Raw genomic sequence first — 23,165 nt, forward strand, 5'->3', positions numbered from 1 at the left:
ATCACGAACGAATAGATACTGAATCGAATTGGTGAGAGGAGATCGATTTTGCTAAATTTGACAAGAAGAAGAGATAGAATGATAGGACACATCTTGAGACACCCAGGACTTGTTCAGTTGGTTTCTGAAGGAAGTGTAGGTGGTAAGAATGGTAGGAGTAGACCAAGGTATGAATATGACAAGCAGATTAGAGCAGATGTAGAATGCAATACTTACATCGAAATGAAAAGGTTAGCGCAGGATAGGGTGGCATGAAGAGCTGCATCAAACCAGTCTATGGACTGATGATTCAAACAACAACAACGTCTGTTACAGCATCACAGGAAAATGGATGAGTGGATTTTAATGACACTTGGTATTTCAGTTTAGAATAAGGTCAAGTAGGATCTTACCTATAAGTTGTCGAAAAAATTTCACCTAGTGAGGTTGCTTCATAAGGGGCCTAAAGCATAAAACTCGATGTATCTCTCTCACGGTTGGTTTTACACGAAAATAGTTCATGGCAAATGTTTATACTTTACAAAGGAAAATTTAATATGTCCTCCTTTGTAAAGTGAAAACCCATCAATACGGAATGATTCTAATATCTTGTAATGGCAAATGTTTGTTCTATACCTTTTTCTGATACAGTAAAAAATAGTGTAAATATCAGTGGCATGCGTGTGTAAAGAGATTTGCTATAGAGATGATCATTCCAGCAACCTTTTAAAGGCTTTGTACCCCTGCCAGTATTATTTTAATATTAACCCAATTTTTGGCTTTCTTATATACGGGAAGATAGGGATCAAATCAAGATCAGCAATAATGCAACAACAGCAACAAAAAAGAAACTATAAAAAGCCACAGAGTAAGGAAGAGAGTAGGGTCTATGTCACGACAAGCTGCTGACTGGGAAGGAATGCTCACTTAGAGAGGTTTCACTTTTTTTTTTTTTTTTTTTTTTTTTTTTATATATATATATAACAGGCTAGCAAATGAAATGGATAAAACTAGTTCTGATGGTTGCTTGAAAACTAAGAAATTGGACTAGCTATGCTTGGTAGCGTGCTTGCTCAGTAGCCTAGCCACTTGACTTCCGACGTGAATGTCCCAAATTTGGATGAGACTTTCATTAGGACCAGAGTTTGATGGCAGGAAGTGCATCTAGTCTTAAACCCCTAGCCAAGTTCTACGTAAGCTTGAGTTCTCTACCGAACCTCCATAAATATGGGAGGGCAGCATTGAAAAAAGAACTGTTATTAGTTTAACTTGTCCAAGGCCAACAACACCGAGTTGTTGCATTTAATTACTTTAATGCACTGGGCCCAGGTGAGATCAAACCCATTATCGTGGTAACAGAAGTCCAGCACATAACTGACTGTTCCACCAATGTCAGTCTTGTGCACTGGGCCCAGGTGAGATTAAACCTATTATCGTGGTAACAGAAGTCCAACACATAACTGACTGTTCCACCAATGTCAGTCTTGTGAAGGTTAATTTCAGCCCACCTGGTAGCCATGATTATTAAAGTGTCAAGTCCATATGGTCTAGCACCATGGTTGTCCGGTCTGGCAGGGTAGGTGAGGTGTGGCATACAATTTGCATTCCAAATGCCTGGCTTCAATTCAAATCCTTTCCACAATGTTCATATGGAATGAGGACGTATGACGCTGGTGGTGATTCACCTATCGTGTGGGGATGTAGGCTATGCGCTGACACCGGGCTTCACCCTTTCTCTTCCATAACAATTCATCTCATTAACTTCTCTGAGAATGTTGATGTCATGAAAGGCATCTGGTTGTAAAAGACTCCCTACAGAGATTCATCTCACTTCATACTCAACCCCATAGAGAAACACTTCCTTGTTCCTTGCTGGATTAATAGTGAAAAATGTTCATCTGAATGTTTCTCACTATTTCCTCAATTCCTTCTAATTCACAAACCTACCTTTATTTCTAGTTCAGATGATCTTTAATGATTGGATACATTATAATGAACATAAGTTTATGTATCTTACTGGTGAATAAGGAAAATGTTTTGCATTATTCCTGAATGATATTTCTCTTTCAGGTGTGAAGGAAGATATCCATGCATAGAATCAGCAGAGCATATGAAGATGTGACAGAAGAGGGTAACTTTTTCGAGTTGGAGCCTTTTATTTTCCCAAAAAGTTCTCTATATTTTGTATATGTGTGTATGGAAGAGTTTTAGTTTTAAAATGTTTCTTTTTGTATAGTGTTTTAAGAATCTTTATTCTATACAAAGGCTCTATTGTCTATGTACACAGTTTTTGTGCTCATGCTGACTATATCTCATGTTAAGTATAGCAGTTGACTGTATCGGATATACCACTGTAGAAATTAATTACTTGAGCTGAAGGAGCCAAACATCTCTAGACAGCGAAGCATTCCTCTTAGCACCAATGATGCTAGTTGTAAAAGAGCACAAAACATTTTGAATGGACGGTTTGGGCAATTTTTATCCTGTCTTCTCCTGTGTTGTTTTTAAACCTCTTTATTGCTTCTGCAGTTTTATTTACATGCAATAGTTCTGTATCAAATGTAATTCCATTATTTATCTAATATACATTTTATCTTCATTTTTGTAAATTCGAATTTCAGTCCAAACACATTTAATTTCTGACTTTTGTTAAAATTGAGTGGTATTTTGAGGCAGCGAGAACACTATATAGACGACGCCAGTGCAGATGTATCTCAAGAAATCTAGTTGACATGTATTCAGGTAGGCTTCCCCAATGTTATTGCTTGCGGAGTATATTATTAAAGTTAAATTGAATTATGACAGTTCTGGTGGCATGAGCTGTCTTGACATTGCCTAGGAATGTGTAAATCATCACTGATAATTTAACAACTTAAAACATTTCTGTCATGGATAAATTGTTTTTTTCATTATTTATGAAAAGAATTTTGTGTTGTATAATATAAAACGTAAGTTTTGCATGGACATATCAGTTCGTTCTACCCACCTGCTACATAATTACCTTTCCTTTCATTAGAGAACTCACGTTTATAATTGTGAATTCTTTGATGCATGATGCAAGCCCTACAGTTTTTTGTAGGTCCAGACCTCATGTCAGTTGAGCTTTTCCATCTGTCCTCTTTCCCCAGAAGTAGCTGTTTAGCATTGTCTAAGTAGCTGTTTAGCATTGTCTAATAAAAGCTGTTCTATTTGTAGCCCTTTCCCGTTCCTTCCTTCATCACCAAAAACCTGAATGCGTTGGTGCAAAGGGAAATAAATGCAGTTCTATTTGCAGCTTGTTGAATTGAATTTTAGATATGTTTTCAGACAAGTTCTTTGTGAAGGGTGCTTGCATTTATATTAGAATGTTGTTTGACATCCTCTTGAATAAACAGAACAAGAACAGACATCACCTTTCTATACCCAATAGCTTCCATTTAAAAATGTATGAAGGATAATGTTTGGAACAACTGGGCAACCACCCTCTCTTAACCCATTCCACTCACTGGTTAATAAATTTTATTGTATTGTAATTTATTTTATTTTCATTTCGCTTGTGTGCATTTGTAAAAAAAAAAAAAAAACATAGGCTACACAACAAACAAAAACATACAATATTATAAACAGACAGATGGTTTGGCCATGGGAAGTCCTCTCTCTCCTGTTGTGGCCAATTTCTTCATGGAAAACTTCGAAAAGAAAGCTTTGTCGTCAGCACCTTGCAAACCGAAGATCTGGTGGCGATATGTGGATGATACGTTCGTCGCATGGACAGAAAGTGAAGACAATCTTGGTCACTTTCTGGATCACCTTAATCGCCAGCACCCTTCCATTTGTTTCACCTTGGAAATGGAATCTGACTGCAAGATACCATTTTTAGTCACCAAGAAAGAGGATGGATCTTTAGGACACAGCATGTATCGTAAGCCTACACACACTAATAGATATCTCCACGCAGATTCTCACCATCACCCTGCCCAGAAACATGGTATCCTTACAACTCTTAACTACCAGGGCCAGGAGGATTTGTGAAGCGTCAGATCTACAAGAGGAAATTAACACCTTGAGAACCACCTTTGAGAGCAATGGTTACAGCAGAGCTTTGATTTCAAGGGTTCTGAAATCGGCACATAATCGGACGTCTGTTAAGAAAAAGGATGTAAAAGGAACTGCTTACCTACCTTACATACATAACACGACGGATCGTATTGCTAGAATCTTACATAGGTACCATGTACGAACTGTTTTTGGAACATCAATTAAGATTAGGCAACTCCTGCGACCAACTAAGGATAGTTTGCCTAAATTACAACAGTCTGGTATCTACAGAGTTCCCTGTACTTGTGGCAAGGTTTATATTGGGCAGACTTCGAGAACGGTGTGTACTCGCATCAAAGAACATACCAGATGTATCAGACTCAACCAACCTGATAAATCAGCTGTTGCTGATCATGCCTTAACACCTGGTCATGATGTCTTGTTCCAAGAAGTGGATGTTCTTGCCCGTATAAAGCAATATCGCCCATGAATTATCAGGGAGGCGGTTGAAATACGTAAACACCCAGATAATTTCAACCCCGATACAGGTTACAACCTCAGTGAATCATGGCTACCTATAATCAAAACCATTAGAGAGTAATGCTTTGCTGTTACTATTCATTGTCTCTAGCATTGGGCTAAAATGACGTCCCCTTTACATCTTTGGGCACCATTTGAAGCTTCTTTGTTGCTTTCTCCTAGCAACCATCAGTATGTCATTTCTTTTCTCTTTTGTCTCCTGATGAAGAAAGGCAAGGTTCCTTTTGAAACATTGAGTGTGTTTACAATTATTTACACGGCATAAGCCCAAAAATATAACTCATGAATAGTTACCAGTAGCTTGCACATTTATAAGTACTAAAATGGTACACAATAGGCAGTCAAAACGGCAATAAATATTTTAAGAAAACAGATTGGCAGGGCCTGGATTTAGATGACATCATCCTTTAACTGGTGCATTGTATACATTGCTAACTTATTATACATATAAATCCTGATCAGAGTCTTTTTTGCCATTTTCAGCAATTCATTACATTAAATTCTTTCTTTTATATCATGCACGCGGCATCATACCCTACCCCAAACTTATTCTTTTTATCGCTCTTGTGCATAATTTTTGCAGAAATGTGTGATGAGGTATGACATCACTAGCCGTTCAGCATCTCAATAAGCGCCATCTTTCCAATGTGACAACTGCATGCTACTTTTGATTCTTGTTAAAAATTATGACAAAGAAGTGATTAGTCTTTCTTACTAATAATAAACAACCTATTAGTCAAGGGCAGAATGGAGTTTTTAGAAAATCAGTAGGCAACTACAGGCAATTCAGTTGAAATTTACACATTATTTATTTCTGAATCGAACATGAAATTCGTAGTTGCATTTAACGCACAGTCTTACGCCACATTTGATGCATTCAGTGCTTGTCTGACTGGAGCACCTCTCCCAAGCGCATCCTTGCCGAACACTTCCTTCGCAGGTACGAGGAGATGATTTATTCCCTCATACCTGACCTGATCAGATACCTGATGTCCTGTTGCACTGCTTCTTGAGATAGGAATACAGCCTGGAGCACGTGGAAAATTAGATGACCTCATCAAATAAGGTGCATAGAATTTCTCGCCTGAACGGAAGCTTTTGCAGATGACCTCCAGCCTTCTCCATAGACACCCAAGCATTGCAAATTGTCACATCCAAGAGGTAAGTCATTATTGACCACAACAATTTTTTTTGCCACTAATTCCAATTCTGTAACGGTTGACATTCTCATCTATAACATCAATGCCTCCCTTATCCTTGTTGTATTCAGTAAAAAGTGCAAGCCTGGAAACCTGAATTTTCTTCTTCTCACTTCTAGAGTAACGTGTTACATTAGTTACTGGTTGAAATCCACGAACTGACTATAATCCAGTAACTACAGAGTTGTCCTTCCACCTAAAAGCTTTTTGCTTTGTGCTTTTTGTGGAAATATATGCACCCCTGATTTCTTTCTTCATTGACACATTGGTTGATAAAGAAACGTCTTTGGGTAGCCTGTTGTCCCGCACAATACTAGTACCATCGTAGCCTGGAATTCAAAGGCAGTGCGTTCGGCCGGAAAGGTCATGGCCTCAGTTTTCTGGGATGCAAAAGTCATTCTGCTGATAGATTATCTTCCTACTAGCCAAACAATTACGGGGCAATACTATGCAAACCTCCTAGACCAACTACAAGAAAAGATACGCGAAACAAGGCCTGGTTTGGCAAGGAAAAAAGGTCATCTTTCATCAGGACAACGCTCCGCCGCACACAAGTGTTATTGCCATGGCAAAACTTCATGAACTGGGGTACGAATTGTTGCCACATCTACCTTATTCACCTGATTTGGCACCATCAGACTTTCATCTATTCCCCAAGCTGAAAATTTTCCTCGGTGGACGGAGATTTTCTACAAGGGAAAAACTGACAGCTGAATTGGAGAGGTATTTTGCAGGCCTGGAGGAATCTCATTTTCGAGATGGGATCAAGGCATTGGAACATCACTGGACCAAATGCATTAGTCTACAGGAAGACTATGTTGAAAAATAAAAGCAGTTCCACCGAGATAAGATACTTAATTCTAGTACATTCCGAGAACTTTTCAAAGCACCTACGTATATTCCCACAGCTAAGTGAACAAAAGTGTTGTAACGAAATTCTAAAAACAATTTTTTCGTAGTTTCAAACTTCTATGTTTTAAGACCATCTTTAAAACCACTGTGTTTCAAATACATTGTTCTACACGCGATATGGCTGAATATGACATTTAAATAGGTCGAAACTAGTCCCATTAAATGTTTATTAAAAACTATTTAATTTGTATTGAAAAAGTGGATTTAACTCGCTTATTATTTAATTTGGTATAATAGGATGAACCCAACAGCAGGTCAGTGTAGGAAGAGGAAGCAACAGAAATAGGATATGAGAACAAACATGGAAACTAAAAAGGACAAGGGTAATCCCTACATCTTCATACACAGCCATCTTCAAATAGATAGGCTCTCTCTTCATCAATCCCACTTCATCTCTTCTCAGCCTCCAACAAGCTCATTTCAGCTCTCCAGGTTCATCAGGACAGGCATCAACACTCAACGGGGGCCAACTTGACAGCTTTTCAGTCTTGATGTAGAAAATGCCGAACTGAGTGGCTCAGACGGTTGAGGCGCTGACCTTCTGACCCCAACACCACTGATTGCACTTGTGCAAATAACAATATGCTGTAACCATTTCTGTTTTGAAGCCTAAAATGATCACATTTTTGGTTAATCTGTCATGACATACAGAACATTCCTTCCCTCCAGAGTACCGTATTACTTGCAATTGAATAAAATATGAATTGCTATTCCTGTGAATTATACAAGGTGAATCTTGCAAGGGTTGCTTCCTTCCTGTATGCCACATGTCAGTAGACAAGAGCATTCTACCAGGCAATTATATGCATACTGGTATGTTCATTTTTTTGAATGGTTTAAGTCTGTATCCTGTTTGGCTTTTGCAGTTTTCCAAACATCTCTGTTAACTGGTTAACACATTAAGATCAACATGTACATTTGCTTTTCCACTGGTAAAATGCAGAAATGCGATGTACGTATTTCAGGCTGTAGTGGGCTACGAATGTGAGCGTCCATCCCTGCGATGAGAATGTGCACTTGTGCGAAAACTTACGAAAACACCTGTAGTCCTGAGCTCCCTATTCATGAAGACATTCCTGCCATCAACACAAAGAAACTCAGTTCCCGCCATCCTCCGCTACAAACTAGCCAAGTCAACTACAAACTTAAGAGATCGATGGACAGAAATATGGCAAACCAGCGCTACCAAGGAACAACTGAAGATGCCCTGTATCACAACCAGGCCACAAGGTTTTGATAAACACAGGAAGATTTGGGCCACTCTGAACAGAATATGAACTAATTGTAGAAGATCCACCGATTCCGTACATAAATGAGGGATGGCATCCTCCCCGCGCTGTGATTGTGGTGCTGAACAGCAAATGTTCGGCACATTGTCCAAGTGTGCCCATTACGAGCATTCCATGGCGACCTGCAGGAGTTCCTCTTCGCAACTGATAAGGCCGTTGAATACATCTCAAATCTAGATGTATGTTTGTGACTCAGGGTCTTACTAATAAAAAGTCCTTATACCGTTGTTTAACTCTTGTTTAGTTATACAGTGAATAAACCCTGTATAAGCGTTTTACATTTTTCTTACTAATAAACGAGGTATACGCATTGTATTACTACACAGCACGTATACACTCGTTCCAAGGAGTTGGAATCTCTTCCGGTAGTTCACTGACGTATTTCGCACGTTCACCGCCTTTATGATCGCTTCTGCTGGTTATCTACGAGCAAAACTTTCCGGAAAGTCGCACAGTAGCACGGCATATCGAAAAGGCCGTGGCAGCACTAAGTGAGACAGCTGGAAATTCGATTATATTGATATCAACATTTCTTCAGCTTGCTTGTGTAATGATCGCCAAAAAAAAGAAATGGAATGGCTTAAGAAAAGATCAATAGCTCTTAACTGGGATAGTACGGAAAACGTAAGCAATTGTAATTCAATCGGCGGGTTGAAAAGGGTACACATTCCAAAATCCTTCCTTTTCAGGAGAAAGGAAAACCTGTTTTGTAGCTAAACGAAAGGTTACATCAAAAAAGTTTCTATTAGGCATTTATACATCATATTTCTACGTATTCAACTACAAAGTATGGAAATCATATTACGTACGGTTTTCAAGTTATACCATTTTTTATGTCAAGGAATATGTCCCTTTTTATACTCAAATTTGAGAAAGATCTAAGATCTTTGTAGAGGCAGATAATGTATAATAAACTCGCAATTTAAAGTCTATTAAGCAGTAACACCTTATTACACAAACATACGCCCAACCATAATTTCTTTTATAGTTACCGTATTCATTGTCATTCCGTGAGACAGCTGGAAATTGACTTATATTGATATCAACATTTCTTCAGCTTGCTTGTGTAATGGACGCTAAAATAAGAAATGGAAAAGCTTAAGAAAATATCAAAAGCTCCTAACTGGGGTAGTTCGGAAAACGTAAGCAACTGCAATTGAATCGGCGAGTTGAAAAGGGAACACATTCCAAAATCCTTACTTTTCAGGAGAAAGGAAAACCTGTTTTGTAGCTAAACGAAAGGTTAGATCAAAAAAGTTTCTATTAGGCATTTATACACCACATTTCTACGTATTCAACTACAAAGTATGGAAATCATATTACGTACGGTTTTCAAGTTATACCATTTTTTATGTCAAGGAATATGTCCCTTTTTATACTCAACTTTGAGAAAGATCTAATATCTTTGTAGAGGCAGATAATGTATAATAAACTCGCAATTTAAAGTCTATTAAGCAGTAACACCTTACTACACAAACATACGCCCAACCATAATTTCTTTTATAGTTACCGTATTCATTGTCATTCCGTGAGACAGCTGGAAATGGACTTATATTGATATCAACATTTCTTCAGCTTGCTTGTGTAATGGACGCTAAAAAAGAAATGGAAAAGCTTAAGAAAATATCAAAAGCTCCTAACTGGGGTAGTTCGGAAAACGTAAGCAATTGTAATTGAACCGGCGAGTTGAAAAGGGTACACATTCCAAAATCCTTACTTTTCAGGAGAAAGGAAAACCTGTTTTGTAGCTAAACGAAAGGTTACATCAAAAAAGTTTCTATTAGGCATTTATACATCACATTTCTACGTATTCAACTACAAAGTATGGAAATCATATTACGTATTGTTTTCAAGTTATGCCACTTTTTATCTCGAGGAATATGTCCCCTTGTATACGGTAGGTACTCAATTAAGAAAGATCTTTGTAGGGGCAGATAGTATATAATAAACTCGCAATATCAAAGGTCTATTAAGCTGTAACATATTTTTACACAAAAATACGCCCAACCATCATTTCTTTTATAGTTATTCATTGTCATTCCGTCTCTTTAAAGTGTTTTACTTTACGAAGATGTCTAGCTTCCATAACCTCTGAATGGTGTACGGTACCGTATGTCTTCTATGTTTAAAATATCGTGAAGATCATTAACGTTATCGTCATTCTTTCAACGTGTGTTCAATGTTAAATGGATAAGTCGAATATTTTACAACGATTATATTACTGTCGACAATAAATACCACGAAAATAAACTGCTCGCTCGTTTCTTTTTTTCCGCTACACGCTGCTATACGACGCTTATACTAGGGTCCTGGACTGTATAAGCAATTCAGTGAATAACTATAACAGATGTATACACAGGAGGCTTATACACGGTTTATTAGTAACGAATTTCGCGTAAACGGTGTATAAACCTTGTATAAAAGTTATACACCGTTTATTAGTAAGACGGTCAGTGTATAGATTAATATGTAAATATAATTTTTGTGCAATGTATTTCCAAAAGATAAATAACTAAAAACATAATTTATGTTCAAAGTTATCATTTTTATGTCCCCCTATTGGGATGACATATGGTTATTAGGTTGACAACGCAACAGAGAAAGCGTGTGCCACCCCTAGGGGTGACTGCATTTTTTTTTTTTGTCTGTGTTGTGAGCTGTTAGTTAACGCACCATTGAAAGAGTTCCTTGTAATTTACAGTTGTGTGACAAGAATTTAATTCATGTTATATGTATTTCTGTGTCAAGTAAGCCATGATTACCAATAGAGAGATAGAACAACAACTTGAAAAGGAATCGAGTGCTTGATCAAGTGATGTTAAAATTTTGGATTTGCAATGTGAGACCACTTTTTTCTGAGTTGGTATTGGACAGTAGTTCGTTTAGTGAGGACATTAGCGAAGAATCTGGTGCTGCATCATGCAATGATTCAACCATATCACCAGGCAGTTACAGTTACTGGGGAACATTCTCAGGTTTGCAGAAAAGTTTTGTATTCGCACGTAGACCTGGTTTAAAATTTCCTCCGAGTGCTAAATCTCAACCAGTTGATTTCTATTGTGTGATAGTTACTGACGATATCATCAATATGATGGTCCATGTTACCACTGAAAATCCAAGGAATGTGTTGCAAAGTAAATGTTTGAATAGGCGGAGTAGATTCACTCAGTTGACTGATGTCAATTGTGCTGACTTGAAAAGTTCTTAGGCTTATTGATGTCGATGGGCTTAGCACAGTTTCCCAAACTACATAATTATTGGTCAAGAAAGAACAGACTGTATAAAAACTATGTTGGGTGTTATGTAATGAAGCGGGACAAGTTCTTACTGATTTTGCTTTCCTGGCATTTCAACAGTGAAGTGAACCAAGGCCACAACAGGTTGTATAAAATTGCACCTCTTGTTCTAAAGCTCAATAAGAATTTCAAAGACCTAAATGAGCCACACAGATCTTCAGGGGAAGGCTAATATTTTACCAATTTATTCCGAACGAGGCGCATGAGTATGGGGTGAAGGTATTCAAACTGCTATACCTACACCCAGTAGTGGCTGCTCTATAAAGGCTCAGGGTCCATACCTCCCTCCCCAAGTCCCCACCCTACATGATATTCTTCTGGAAGTAAGTAGCATCAATCTTCAAATTTTTCGGCACTGAGGATTCTGAGTTTACCCCAAGCAAACTATCTTGCCGCTACCATGAACCCCATCGAAAACTTTTCTCTCTTTTCCTTGACAAAGTTTGAGTGCCTCTTGGGCTATAGCAAATTGCCTGGGGCTACTTTGTGTCATCCAAATAACCAAAGCTTCGTCCAGGGTAACAACCGACTGCCATTTATCCCCTGCTAAGTAGTTTTCGTATAGTACTCAGGCGTTACTGAACTGTTCTTAAATGTGCCTCGTTTTCAACGCATGTCCACGTGCCCTATGCTGCATTACCAGGTTCAGATCATCTTTAATTATGCAGTAGACTGTACCTTTAGATGTGCTTGTGTGGCTGGCAAGGTGTCTTCGAGTTGGTGGATTCTCCTTCAGGAAAGCAGCCTTTAACTTCTTAATGATGTCCGGAGTCCTGGAAGGTCGAACTCTCTTCCGCGGCAGTTTTCTCGAAGTTGTTATTTCTGGCGGGAAACCATTCTGATGTAATTTTATCAATTTGCCTACAGATAACTTACTAGTGTTTACACCTTTCATTTTACACTGTTGTACAATCTTCAATAATGAGAAATTAACATCGGAAAGACTAACAATGTTGCCTTGCCATATATCTGCAATTCGGCAGGCCATGTTGCAATAATGGTGTGATATGACTGTATGCAGTACTTCTCTAAGTCACAGTGAGCGGACAGGACAAAACAATCGACATGCAGCGGCAACAGGGTGTGTGTGTGTGTGTGTGTGTGTGTGTGTGAGAGAGAGAGAGAGAGAGAGAGAGAGAGATTGCCTGAAGACTGGAGTCCTGTTAAGTAACTGTATTGTAATTTTGCTCATTACTCATTAAAAAGTAAAATGTATTGAGTACAACATGAAGTACATACCTACCAACTTTCCCGATTTAGGCGGGGGACTCCCGATTTTCAAAAGTTTTTCCCGTCTCCCAATTTTAGTGTATTTTTTGGTGAACTTCAAGAATTTGTTTTCAAATCCTGCCATTTCAGCTTTTTTTATGCCAGTGGCCGGAAGTCCTTCACTCATTGGGCTCTTTCAAACGAAATATCGACGTTTATTAATGCGAGAAATGTGCGCGAATGTGCGATGATTATTTAAACCTGTATCAGTCCAGGGGTTTGAAACTCGCATAGAACTCGCACATACGTGGAGGCCACTGCGTAGGCTACTTGCAGCCACCGGCAGTGCCAATGCACTATGAGAGACTTTGTCTCATTATGAAAAATAGATGCCTGCCTGGCCATCAGATGATATAGATGTTGATTCCCATAGGGAAACCGAACGCTGGCAACCGGGACCCTGTTTCATAAAACAGCTTTCACTACTACTATTAGTAAGAAACCAATAATAATAACTAATAATATTAGTATTATGTTTCATAGAATTATTAGTAGTGATGGGCAGTCTGAGACGAGATTTCTCGAGACTAGCACAGGCATTATTTCGAGGAATCTCGAGAGCGTTGTCCCCACAATGTGCGGCGAGCAGCGTGTCGTAGGCCTGCAGGTAGTCGGAGCTGAATGTTGTTTGTTCCCAATATGCGAATAACCAACCACGAGCCTTCTCATCTTCGTAAATACGTGTCAACCAGCGACTAGGGCGTTCATTTATACCGAGGTCTATTTTGACGAAGTATAACTTAATTATAAAGGATACGCATTCGGGCATTGTATGGACTGGTAGGTACACGAATGAGTGGTTTAAGTACAAAACCTGACGGCTACTGTAGGTACACGTAACTGGATACTAGAGGCGTGCGTTATTCGAACTCGTGACGAGGCAAGATGCGCTTTGCTGTATATACAACCACCATTACGCACGAGTGGAAGGTGCAATCTAAATTGCTATATAGTATTCGCGTCATAATTAGGTAGGTACTTCGATATATGACGGTGCAATGTGAGCTGTGTCAAATTGTACGCAACAACTTGAAGACGATGTCCGAAACGCAACGTAAGTCGTGGATGTCGGCTATTTTTAAGAGATGTCACATAGCACAGCCCACTGTGTTGCTTATTCAAAAGAAGTAAAATACATCGGCAGGAATACTTCTGGGATGATCCGGCACTTACAAACGCATAATATCAATGAAGACGAATCGTCACAGAACACCTCCGGCCCGGTCTGAATCACAAGAAACTACCCTGTCGACAACGATTGTGAGGCATCCAGGTAGGATTACATCCTAATAACAATTATTATACCGGTACGGGTTATTCAGCTAAGAAGTCCGCCTGACATAACTCGTGAACAGTTTAAGATACTGGCATTCTGTATTCACGTTCGTTAATGGCAAGGAGCTCATAGTTCAACATGCAGTGCTTTCATAGGATTTTGACAAAATTTATCGTCACACTCGTTTCCATGTGTGAACTGCTGATGACAACTATCAAGCTTACACTCGTAGTTACTAGGACGTCGCACAGCTCGCAGCACACGAGAATCGGTCTCGAGAGCGTTGCCCATCACCCCTGTTACACGTTCCACTCATGTGTAATGGGGATTGCGTATGTAGCAAAGCACATCTTCCCCGTCACAGGTTCGAATAATGCACGCCTCTAGTATCCAAGTAGGTGTACATCCTATCTACAGTTATTCACAAATTATGCATTGTTATTTACCTAAGATGTCCACCCGAAATAAGTCGTGAACAGTTTAAGATACTGACATTCTGTTTCCACTTTACTTAATGGTATTAAAGGGTTCATCGTTGAACATGCAGTACTTTTCCAGGCTTTTGACAAAATGTATTGGCTCACACGTTTTCATAAGAGAACGTTATTTCACGCAATAACTGCCAATGATATACTATCAAGTTTACAGTCGTAGTTACTGGGACGTCGCACAGCTTGCGCTACAGGAGGATCGGTCTCGGGATTCTCGCGTGAGTCTCGAGATCGGCGACGTCAGTCTCGAGCGAGAGCGTTGCCCATCTCTAGTTATTGACTAGTAATACTAGTAATTAGTTTATGAGTCAAAATTATTAGTCGATATTCCTAATAATATTAGTAAATTGTTTCACAGACAACATGACTATTAAAAGTTAGGGCCTACTGATATTATTGGGATTAATTTCCATGAGTGTATTTTGACTCATAATCCATATTATTAGTGAAACCAAAGTGAGCGGTATTTTAATATTTTGGCATAAAGTCTTGAAAATCAGTGAACTGGTCGACTCTGATTTAAATCGTGATGAGGAACGAGTGTAGGTATTCACCGTTCAATAAATGTTAGTCCAAAAATAGCCTGTACTGGTATGTAAGAAACATATGAATACATTGAGAGAGTTAGGTTAGAATACAGAACTTTTGAGTATTAGCTTGATAGGATGGGTGATAGAATGTTCCTCTGCAAGAAATGAAGCATAACCTCACAACAGCAGCTTCACATTGCACTCCACAAGTTGATAGTGATACAGTATTGAATCCCTAGTGCAGTTCTTCTTGGAGACTCCAGCTATCCTTTAAAATCTTGGCTTATACCACCAGTAAATCAAGATGGTGGTGGTGATGATGATTATTGTTTTAAGAGGAAGTACAACTAGGCAACCATCCTCTATATAACACTAATCAGTTAGAAAAATGAAAGGGATCCGAAAATTGAAGGTATTGGCCAGAGAAGAGAAGGGCCACGTAGGGCGTGAAAATGAAAGACCTATCTAGGTCTCGCAACCTAATACCGTCGGGGTCAGAAAAGAACAGGAGTTGAACAAGGAAGGTTGGATAAGATAGATGAAAGCGAGGAGCCTGACACAAGTAAGTGGAAGCAATACCAGGACTCAGCTCAGGGCCTCGTGGTCGTCAACCCTCGCTCCCAAATTGAGAGTCCCTGGGGCCCCTTTTAATTGCCTCTTACATCAGGCAGGGGATACCGCGGGTGTTATTCTACTGTCCCTACCCACAGGGGTAGTAAACTAAGATTTTGTTAGTCCATCTCAAAAAAATTGAAGAGCACATAAAATAAAAAATGTTTTAAAAAAACAAGAACAGTTATAGTGTGCACTTTATCTCAGTCACTTTTTGCAACATTTCTTCTCTCACATTATTTTCACTTCTTTTATCCACTCTCATATGTATCAAAGTCACAACAACGAAAATATCAAGTGAGCCTATCGAACATATGGATTAATAGCCGGTTGTAATCAAGTAAATAGCCTACTGCTAGGAACAAACACAAACCAAGAACATATGCAACAGACCATTAGAGATAAGTTATTTATAAGGTTCAACCTTTTCACCTTTGAACATTATAAATAACTTATCTCTGTGATCTCAGTTCAATACAGAAACATTAATGAAGCTTATGTCTTTGAATATGCAACAGACGATTCCAACCTCCATTTGTATCAGCTGACTAATGAACTAATATTATGAGTGAAGATACTTTATTAGTCATGTGTAAATCTTTATGAAACAGAATTTGGTTAACTAATAATTATTTTTATGAGTTCTAATATTATTAGGTAATATTATTGGTTAGTTTTATGAAACGGGCCCAGGAATGAGTTAGCTGGAAAATTTATAATGTCCAATAACGGACCATTTACATTGGTATTATAAATTTACTCATTCGGGACAAATATTTCAGGTTCCCTATGGGAATCAGCATCTATATCATTTGATGGCCAGGCAGGCATCAATTTTTGATAAGACAAAGTCTCTCATAGTGCATTGGCACTGCTGGTGGCTGCAAGTAGCCTACGCAGTGGCCACCACAGTATGCACTAGCCATGCGTATTGGTGGGTGTGCTATTTACCAACTGATAAGCCCAACTTAGCACACGGGGACAAAACGCTGGCAACCAGGAATGAGTTAGTTGGAAAATTTATATTGTCCAATAACGGACCATTTATATTGGTATTATAGATTTACTCATTCGGGACAAGTTTCCCTATGGGAATGAACATCTATATCAACCATAGTACTTTTTGTTAAAAGTGAGAAAATGTGCTGTTTTTCATTTCACAAAATATTTCATATGACAGCATTACTTTTAATCGCGACATTCATAATGACGTCATTGTGATGAACTATGGTGACTTCAGTTGGGAAAACTATAAGGACAGTCTTTCTGAGAATCCCATAGCAAAGCACGGGTACAACAGCTAGTTATTTTATATAAATAGCATTGAGCTTCACATAATTGCATGGGCACTTGATGCAATATATTAATCTATGCATTTGCTAAGTAATGGCATCTAGGTACATGACCGATTCACACGTGTGGAACACGAGTTCATACTATTTTCGGAAGGCTTATCAGAGACCGATCATCTCACTCATGTACTTCCTGTGAGGTAATAGAGATGTGTAATTTTTAGCCTTGTACCTTCATACAACAGCAGTCGGGCTTTGACACAATAAGTGTTATAAATATATCATAGTACTGTATTGCACAAGACATGAAGAATAAGTAGTTTTGACCAATTGTTTCTTCTGATTTTTCCTGATTTTCAATCAAAATCTCCTGATTTTTGGTTTGTAAAGTTGGTAGGTATGTGATGATGTTTGTTCTTTAAAGGGGCCTAACAGCTAGGTCATGGTACGAGGTGCAATGAAATGAAACAATAATTAAAACTCCAAAGTGTATGCACTGACTACTTGTAAAATCTAAAACGAATGATGATGAAAAAATGACCATGGATCCAAAACAATCAATGGATCCAATTCACAATGCGTCATATTCTGAGATGATGCTTGTTGTTCAACGGGGTCCAAAATCCAGGTCACCGGTCCCTCATAATTGTACTAATCATTGGTAAAGCAGAACTATGGTGTTCCTCCTATAGTGGTACTAATCACAGGTAACAGACTCATGGTGGTGCTAATCACAGATAATGTAGACCCATGGTATGTCACACGTAATTGCACCACTCACAGGTAACACAGACCCATGGTGTCCCCTCACATAAGTGTACTACTCATAAGCAACGCAGACCCATGGTGTTCCTCACTTAGTGGGACTAATCATTGGTGCCGGTATTCCCGTGGTGTTCCTCACATAGTGGAACTAATCACAGGTTATGTATACTCATAGTGTTGCTCACGTAGTGATACTAATCACAGGCAATGTAGACCCACGGTGTATCACACATTATGGTACCACCCACAGGTAACAGACCCATGGTGGTCCACACAGTGGTACTAGTTATGGGCAATGCACAATCCCATGGTGTTCCTCACATAGCAGTACCAATCACAGGCAATGACCCATGGTGCTCCTCATATAGTGGTACTATTCATACATAATACAGACCCGTTGTGCATACAAGGGAACCAACGCAATTCAGCGCGGCGCACAGCAGCTCCTCCCGCATGTCCACTTCGCCGCCTCGGTGGAATGCACACGATGGTACTAATCACAGGCAACGCCTAGACCCATGGTGTTCCTCACATAAAGGTACTAATCGCAAGTAATGTCAATCCATGGCTATTATTATTATCGTATGGCATTTACAAGCATAACCTGTAAAAATATACAATTAACATACAAATTAAAATATAGAGGTAATTAAACTAGAATGTCCAGCTTCGACAACCAGTCCATTGCACCTGGTGTCAATTCATGCAGAGTCTGTAAACCTACCTTAAATGCTGACAGTGGACAGCTCTCAATAACATGAAGCAATGTCTGCTTCTCAGCACCACACACACACATGCAGCACTTTCACAATATCCCCACTTTTTCATCATATATCAGCACCTGCCGTGGCCTGTTCTGAAATGGTTGAGTTTTGACCACGCATGTCGAGGAAGATCGAAACCTGGCACTTTCTTCGTTGGGTCTTTAATCAGAAAGGCGTTGGTGGGTGGACATTGTTCCCATGGCTGTCTCCATTCTGCTGTTACACTGAATTTTTCATAGGAGTGTAGATCAGTCCAGAGTGGATTCCTGGATTTTAACCTCATCACAGGTGGATCTCGTAAGGCATTGAACAAAAGTGAGCTCCTGTGTGCAAAGGTCTTCTTCAGCAACTGTACTTTCGCTGCTTTTCTCCTCAGATCTCGAGGAGCAATGTTTGCTAAAACAGGCAGCCACTGAGTAGGAATGGACCTCACTGTACCAGTAACAACTCTCATGGTTTCATTGAGCTGTACGTCAATCTTGCTCGAATGTACACTGTTTTCCCACACAGGAACGCAGTACTCACCAGCCGAGTATACTAGAGCAAGTGAAGAGTGCATCTGCACCCCAGTTGCTGCCCGCTAGTTTATGCAGTAGATTTACTCTTGTACTCAGCTTGTTTGACAGATTCAAGCAATGCTGTTTGAATGACAAGGACCGATCCAGTGTGACACCCAGATATTTTGGGAAGAAGTGGTGGGAGACTTCTGTTCTGTTAAAAAGCACATGTAGCTACCGATTAGCTTCCACGTTATGCAAGTGGAATGCTGTTACTTCCGTTTTACTAGGTTTTGGTTGGAGTCTCCATTTGTGAAAACAGTCGCACATGGTAGCTAGGTCCTCTGTAAGTACATCCTCACAGTGTGCCAAATCCGTACTCTGAGTAATTAAAGGTAGATCATCTGCAAACTGTATCTTCTTTGAAGTTGTTCTTGGCAGGTCATGGATGTAAAGATTGAATAGAATGGGAGATAAAACTGACCCTTGGGGTAAACCATTATATAGAGATCTCCACCTGCTTCTTTCACCATTCAGAAATACAGCAAGTCGACGGTTGGATAACATGTTGTTTAGTAAGCATGTTAGCTTCTAACAAGGGATGACTTGAACAAACTTGAGCAACAGTCCCTCTCTCCACACCGTGTCATAGGCTGATGTAAGGTCGACAAAACCTGCAGCAGTCTTCAGTCTTTTCTGGAATCCTGCTTCTATCTCTGTTGTCAGTGTTAACACCTGATCACAACAACTACGATTCTTTCTGAAACCCCCTTGCTCAACTGGGATGACTCTTTCTATTGCTTCCTGGATACGGTTAAGTATCATTCTTTCAAGCATCTTGTAGATTACGCCAAGGAGTGAAATTGGTCGATAATGTGAAGCATCAGTTCCTTCCTTTCCTGGTTTCAAGACTGCTACTTTGGCTTGTTTCAACAACTTAGGTAATTTACCAGTTCGTAGAATTTCATTGAAGAAGTTGACTAGCCATTGTTTTGTACCAGGGCCTATGGCCGTCAGAAACTCAGGATAGATTTCATCCAGACCAGCAGCTTTATTTATCTTTATCTTGGATAGAGCCTTGTCCAATTCTTCAGTACTGAAGTCACAGGAATACTCCGGATTGGATGTCAACTGTGATCTTCTCGTTCTTAGTTGCTTCTTAACATTCCTTGTGTGTACCTTGTCCATCGTCACTCTAGAGATTTGTGTCAGTCTGGAGTCAATGGTGTTCGGGTTCATTGGCAAACTTCTGCGTTTCATTGTAGGGTCACTACCAAGTTTTCTTATGAGGTTCCAGGCTTTACGACTAGAGTGTGTGAAGTCCATCTCTGTTGTAGTTCTGTGCCAGTTTTCTCTCCTAGATTTATTTAAGAGCCCTTAGCAACTCATCAGCTGTTGTTTTATTAGGAGAGTTCTGATATTCGGTGTACAGCTGATTACATTCTTCTGACCATCCTGGTATATACGTCTTACGATATCCCCGGGGAATGAACTTCCTAGCATTAGCTTTTATGGCGTTGACAAATCTATTGTAATTTTCAGGAACTGGTCGTATCCACTGTACAGTATTATCAAGTTCTTCTGCAAATTTATCCCACTTTGCTAGTCGAAAATTCCAATGAGGTTGCGGTACTGAAGACACAAGAGGGATCTCAGTGCCATAGTAAATAATAACTGGTTTGTGTTGACCGTTGAAATTGGTCGATAATGTGAAGCATCAGTTCCTTCCTTTCCTGGTTTCAAGACTGCTACTTTGGCTTGTTTCAACAACTTAGGTAATTTACCAGTTCGTAGAATTTCATTGAAGAAGTTGACTAGCCATTGTTTTGTACCAGGGCCTATGGCCGTCAGAAACTCAGGATAGATTTCATCCAGACCAGCAGCTTTATTTATCTTTATCTTGGATAGAGCCTTGTCCAATTCTTCAGTACTGAAGTCACAGGAATACTCCGGATTGGATGTCAACTGTGATCTTCTCGTTCTTAGTTGCTTCTTAACATTCCTTGTGTGTACCTTGTCCATCGTCACTCTAGAGATTTGTGTCAGTCTGGAGTCAATGGTGTTCGGGTTCATTGGCAAACTTCTGCGTTTCATTGTAGGGTCACTACCAAGTTTTCTTATGAGGTTCCAGGCTTTACGACTAGAGTGTGTGAAGTCCATCTCTGTTGTAGTTCTGTGCCAGTTTTCTCTCCTAGATTTATTTAAGAGCCCTTAGCAACTCATCAGCTGTTGTTTTATTAGGAGAGTTCTGATATTCGGTGTACAGCTGATTACATTCTTCTGACCATCCTGGTATATACGTCTTACGATATCCCCGGGGAATGAACTTCCTAGCATTAGCTTTTATGGCGTTGACAAATCTATTGTAATTTTCAGGAACTGGTCGTATCCACTGTACAGTATTATCAAGTTCTTCTGCAAATTTATCCCACTTTGCTAGTCGAAAATTCCAATGAGGTTGCGGTACTGAAGACACAAGAGGGATCTCAGTGCCATAGTAAATAATAACTGGTTTGTGTTGACCGTGAGGAAAGGAACTGATGACCTTTCGTTGTATCATGTGTTGATTCTCAGGAGTTGACTGTGACACTATGCACAGGTCAGAAGAACAATCCTTTAGCCATCTGCCAGAATGAAATGTGCCAGGATTTTTTTTAATTTGCTAGGGGCTTTACGTCGCACCGACACAGATAGGTCTTATGGCGACGATGGGATAGGAAAGGCCTAGGAGTTGGAAGGAAGCGGCCATGGCCTTAATTAAGGTGTGAAAATGGGAAACCACGGAAAACCATCTTCAGGGCTGCCGATAGTGGGATTCGAACCTACTATCTCCCGGATGCAAGCTCACAGCCGCGCGCCTCTACGCGCACGGCCAACTCGCCTGGTACCAGGATGTTTAACATTGTGGACGAGTTGTAGGGAGTTTGCTTCAATCCAGTTATTTAGGTTGGACCCATTGTCATCTTCAAATTCGTATCCCCATGCTGGGCTGTGACTATTGAAATCGCCGCTGTACAAAACAGGGTGATCAAAAACTTTTAATGAACGGCTGGACCAACTGACTGCTGGTGGTTTATAGATATTCACAACAGTAATGCCTGAGATTTCCACTACCAGGACAGAGATATCTGTTGAGTTGTCTTCATAAACAACTTTAAAATCAGTTAACTGGGATCTGATGTAAGTTGTGATCCCATAACGTTCATCATTTATTGCCCCAGCGAGATTGTAACCACCTATTTTTCCTCTTCTGTAGAGATCTTCACTGTCACTGGTATGTGTTTCCTGTAGTGCTATCAAATCCACTTTGTTTTCCAGCATAAGGCGAGACAGATACTGACTCTTTGGTGGTGATATGGATTCGATATTTAAGTGACAAATGCGGAGATTGTTACCATGTCTGATTGACAAGTGTTCTGGTTGGTCCTGAAAAGGACTGTTAGTGGACATAGTACTTGCTATCATCTGCTTGTTGCTGTGTAGCAGCGCCTTCGTAGAAGAATCAGTCAGTGTACCACCGTTGCCCAGGGAACGCCCGAATCCGAATGCCTTATCTAGCACTCTTCGAGGAGGCTCCTTCTGTGTTCCCTTCCATGGTGTTCCTCATTTAATGGTACTAATCACAAATAATCTCATGGTACCAATTCCATCATCCCTTGGTCGCATCTTACAACAGGCAGGGATACTATTGGGTGTATTCTTCGTCTGGGTCCCCCACCCACAGTGGGTAAATCAGTAAAACATTCCTCAGGTAACTATAATTCAGTCCAATTACTTTGATTGTGTACTTCACTTTTCCTATCTTAAATTGGATTCATCTTTAGTACTCTCTTCATTCCTAGGGTCCAAATATGCCTATATTTTTACACCTTGCATATGTAGCTTAACCCTCCCTACAAACCAACAACTCAACTGTTTTGTAACAGGTTAAGCACATTAATAAGTGATAATTTGGACAGTATGCAATGGCAGATATCAGCATTAGTCTCATACTGAGTGTGTTTCCCTTAACCCTCTACTGCATACTGTTGCCATTAGGCAACAAATAACTTTCCACCTGTGTAAATGGATAAATATTATAGACAGAGGTAGTTTTACGGCACACCTTCAACTGTACAGTCAATTAAACACATATCCCAGTGATGCCTTTGTTTATATATATATATATATATATACATAACATAAGACAAAACAGCCAAAGGTACTCCTTCCACCCCGTCAACATCCACGCGAACCAATCACCGTTTATTTTACGTGGGCCCTCCCCATCATATTACCACAGGCTTCAGGAGTACCTCTGGCTCAACCTCAAAGACATTACCGACCTGCGGTCATGCAATACGTACCCATGGCCAGTAGGCAGTAATGTTCGGTCTTTGAATGTTAAAAGCTTAGCGTAAAATCGTGGAAAATCGTATATATATTCCAATATGGCAA

General features: G+C 39.7%; 1 protein-coding gene across 9 annotated transcripts in view; it reads left to right on the plus strand.

Annotated features, from left to right (window-relative positions):
• The window catches only part of LOC136873746 (PC4 and SFRS1-interacting protein), a 334,787-nt gene extending 331,422 nt beyond the window's left edge, over positions 1-3,365 (plus strand). For all 9 annotated transcript variants that reach the window (XR_010860165.2, XR_010860166.2, XM_067146927.2 and 6 more), the window contains one exon: positions 2,050-3,365. Coding sequence is in view for 1 of the 9 variants with exons in the window: in XM_067146932.2 (XP_067003033.2) it covers positions 2,050-2,075 (26 nt within the window). In the remaining 8 variants the exon portion in view is untranslated. The remainder of the gene's footprint in view (positions 1-2,049) is intronic.
• The last annotated feature ends 19,800 nt before the right edge of the window (positions 3,366-23,165 follow it).

This window comes from Anabrus simplex, chromosome 5, assembly GCF_040414725.1.
Source record: "Anabrus simplex isolate iqAnaSimp1 chromosome 5, ASM4041472v1, whole genome shotgun sequence".
NCBI classification, from domain to species: Eukaryota; Metazoa; Arthropoda; class Insecta; order Orthoptera; family Tettigoniidae; genus Anabrus; species Anabrus simplex.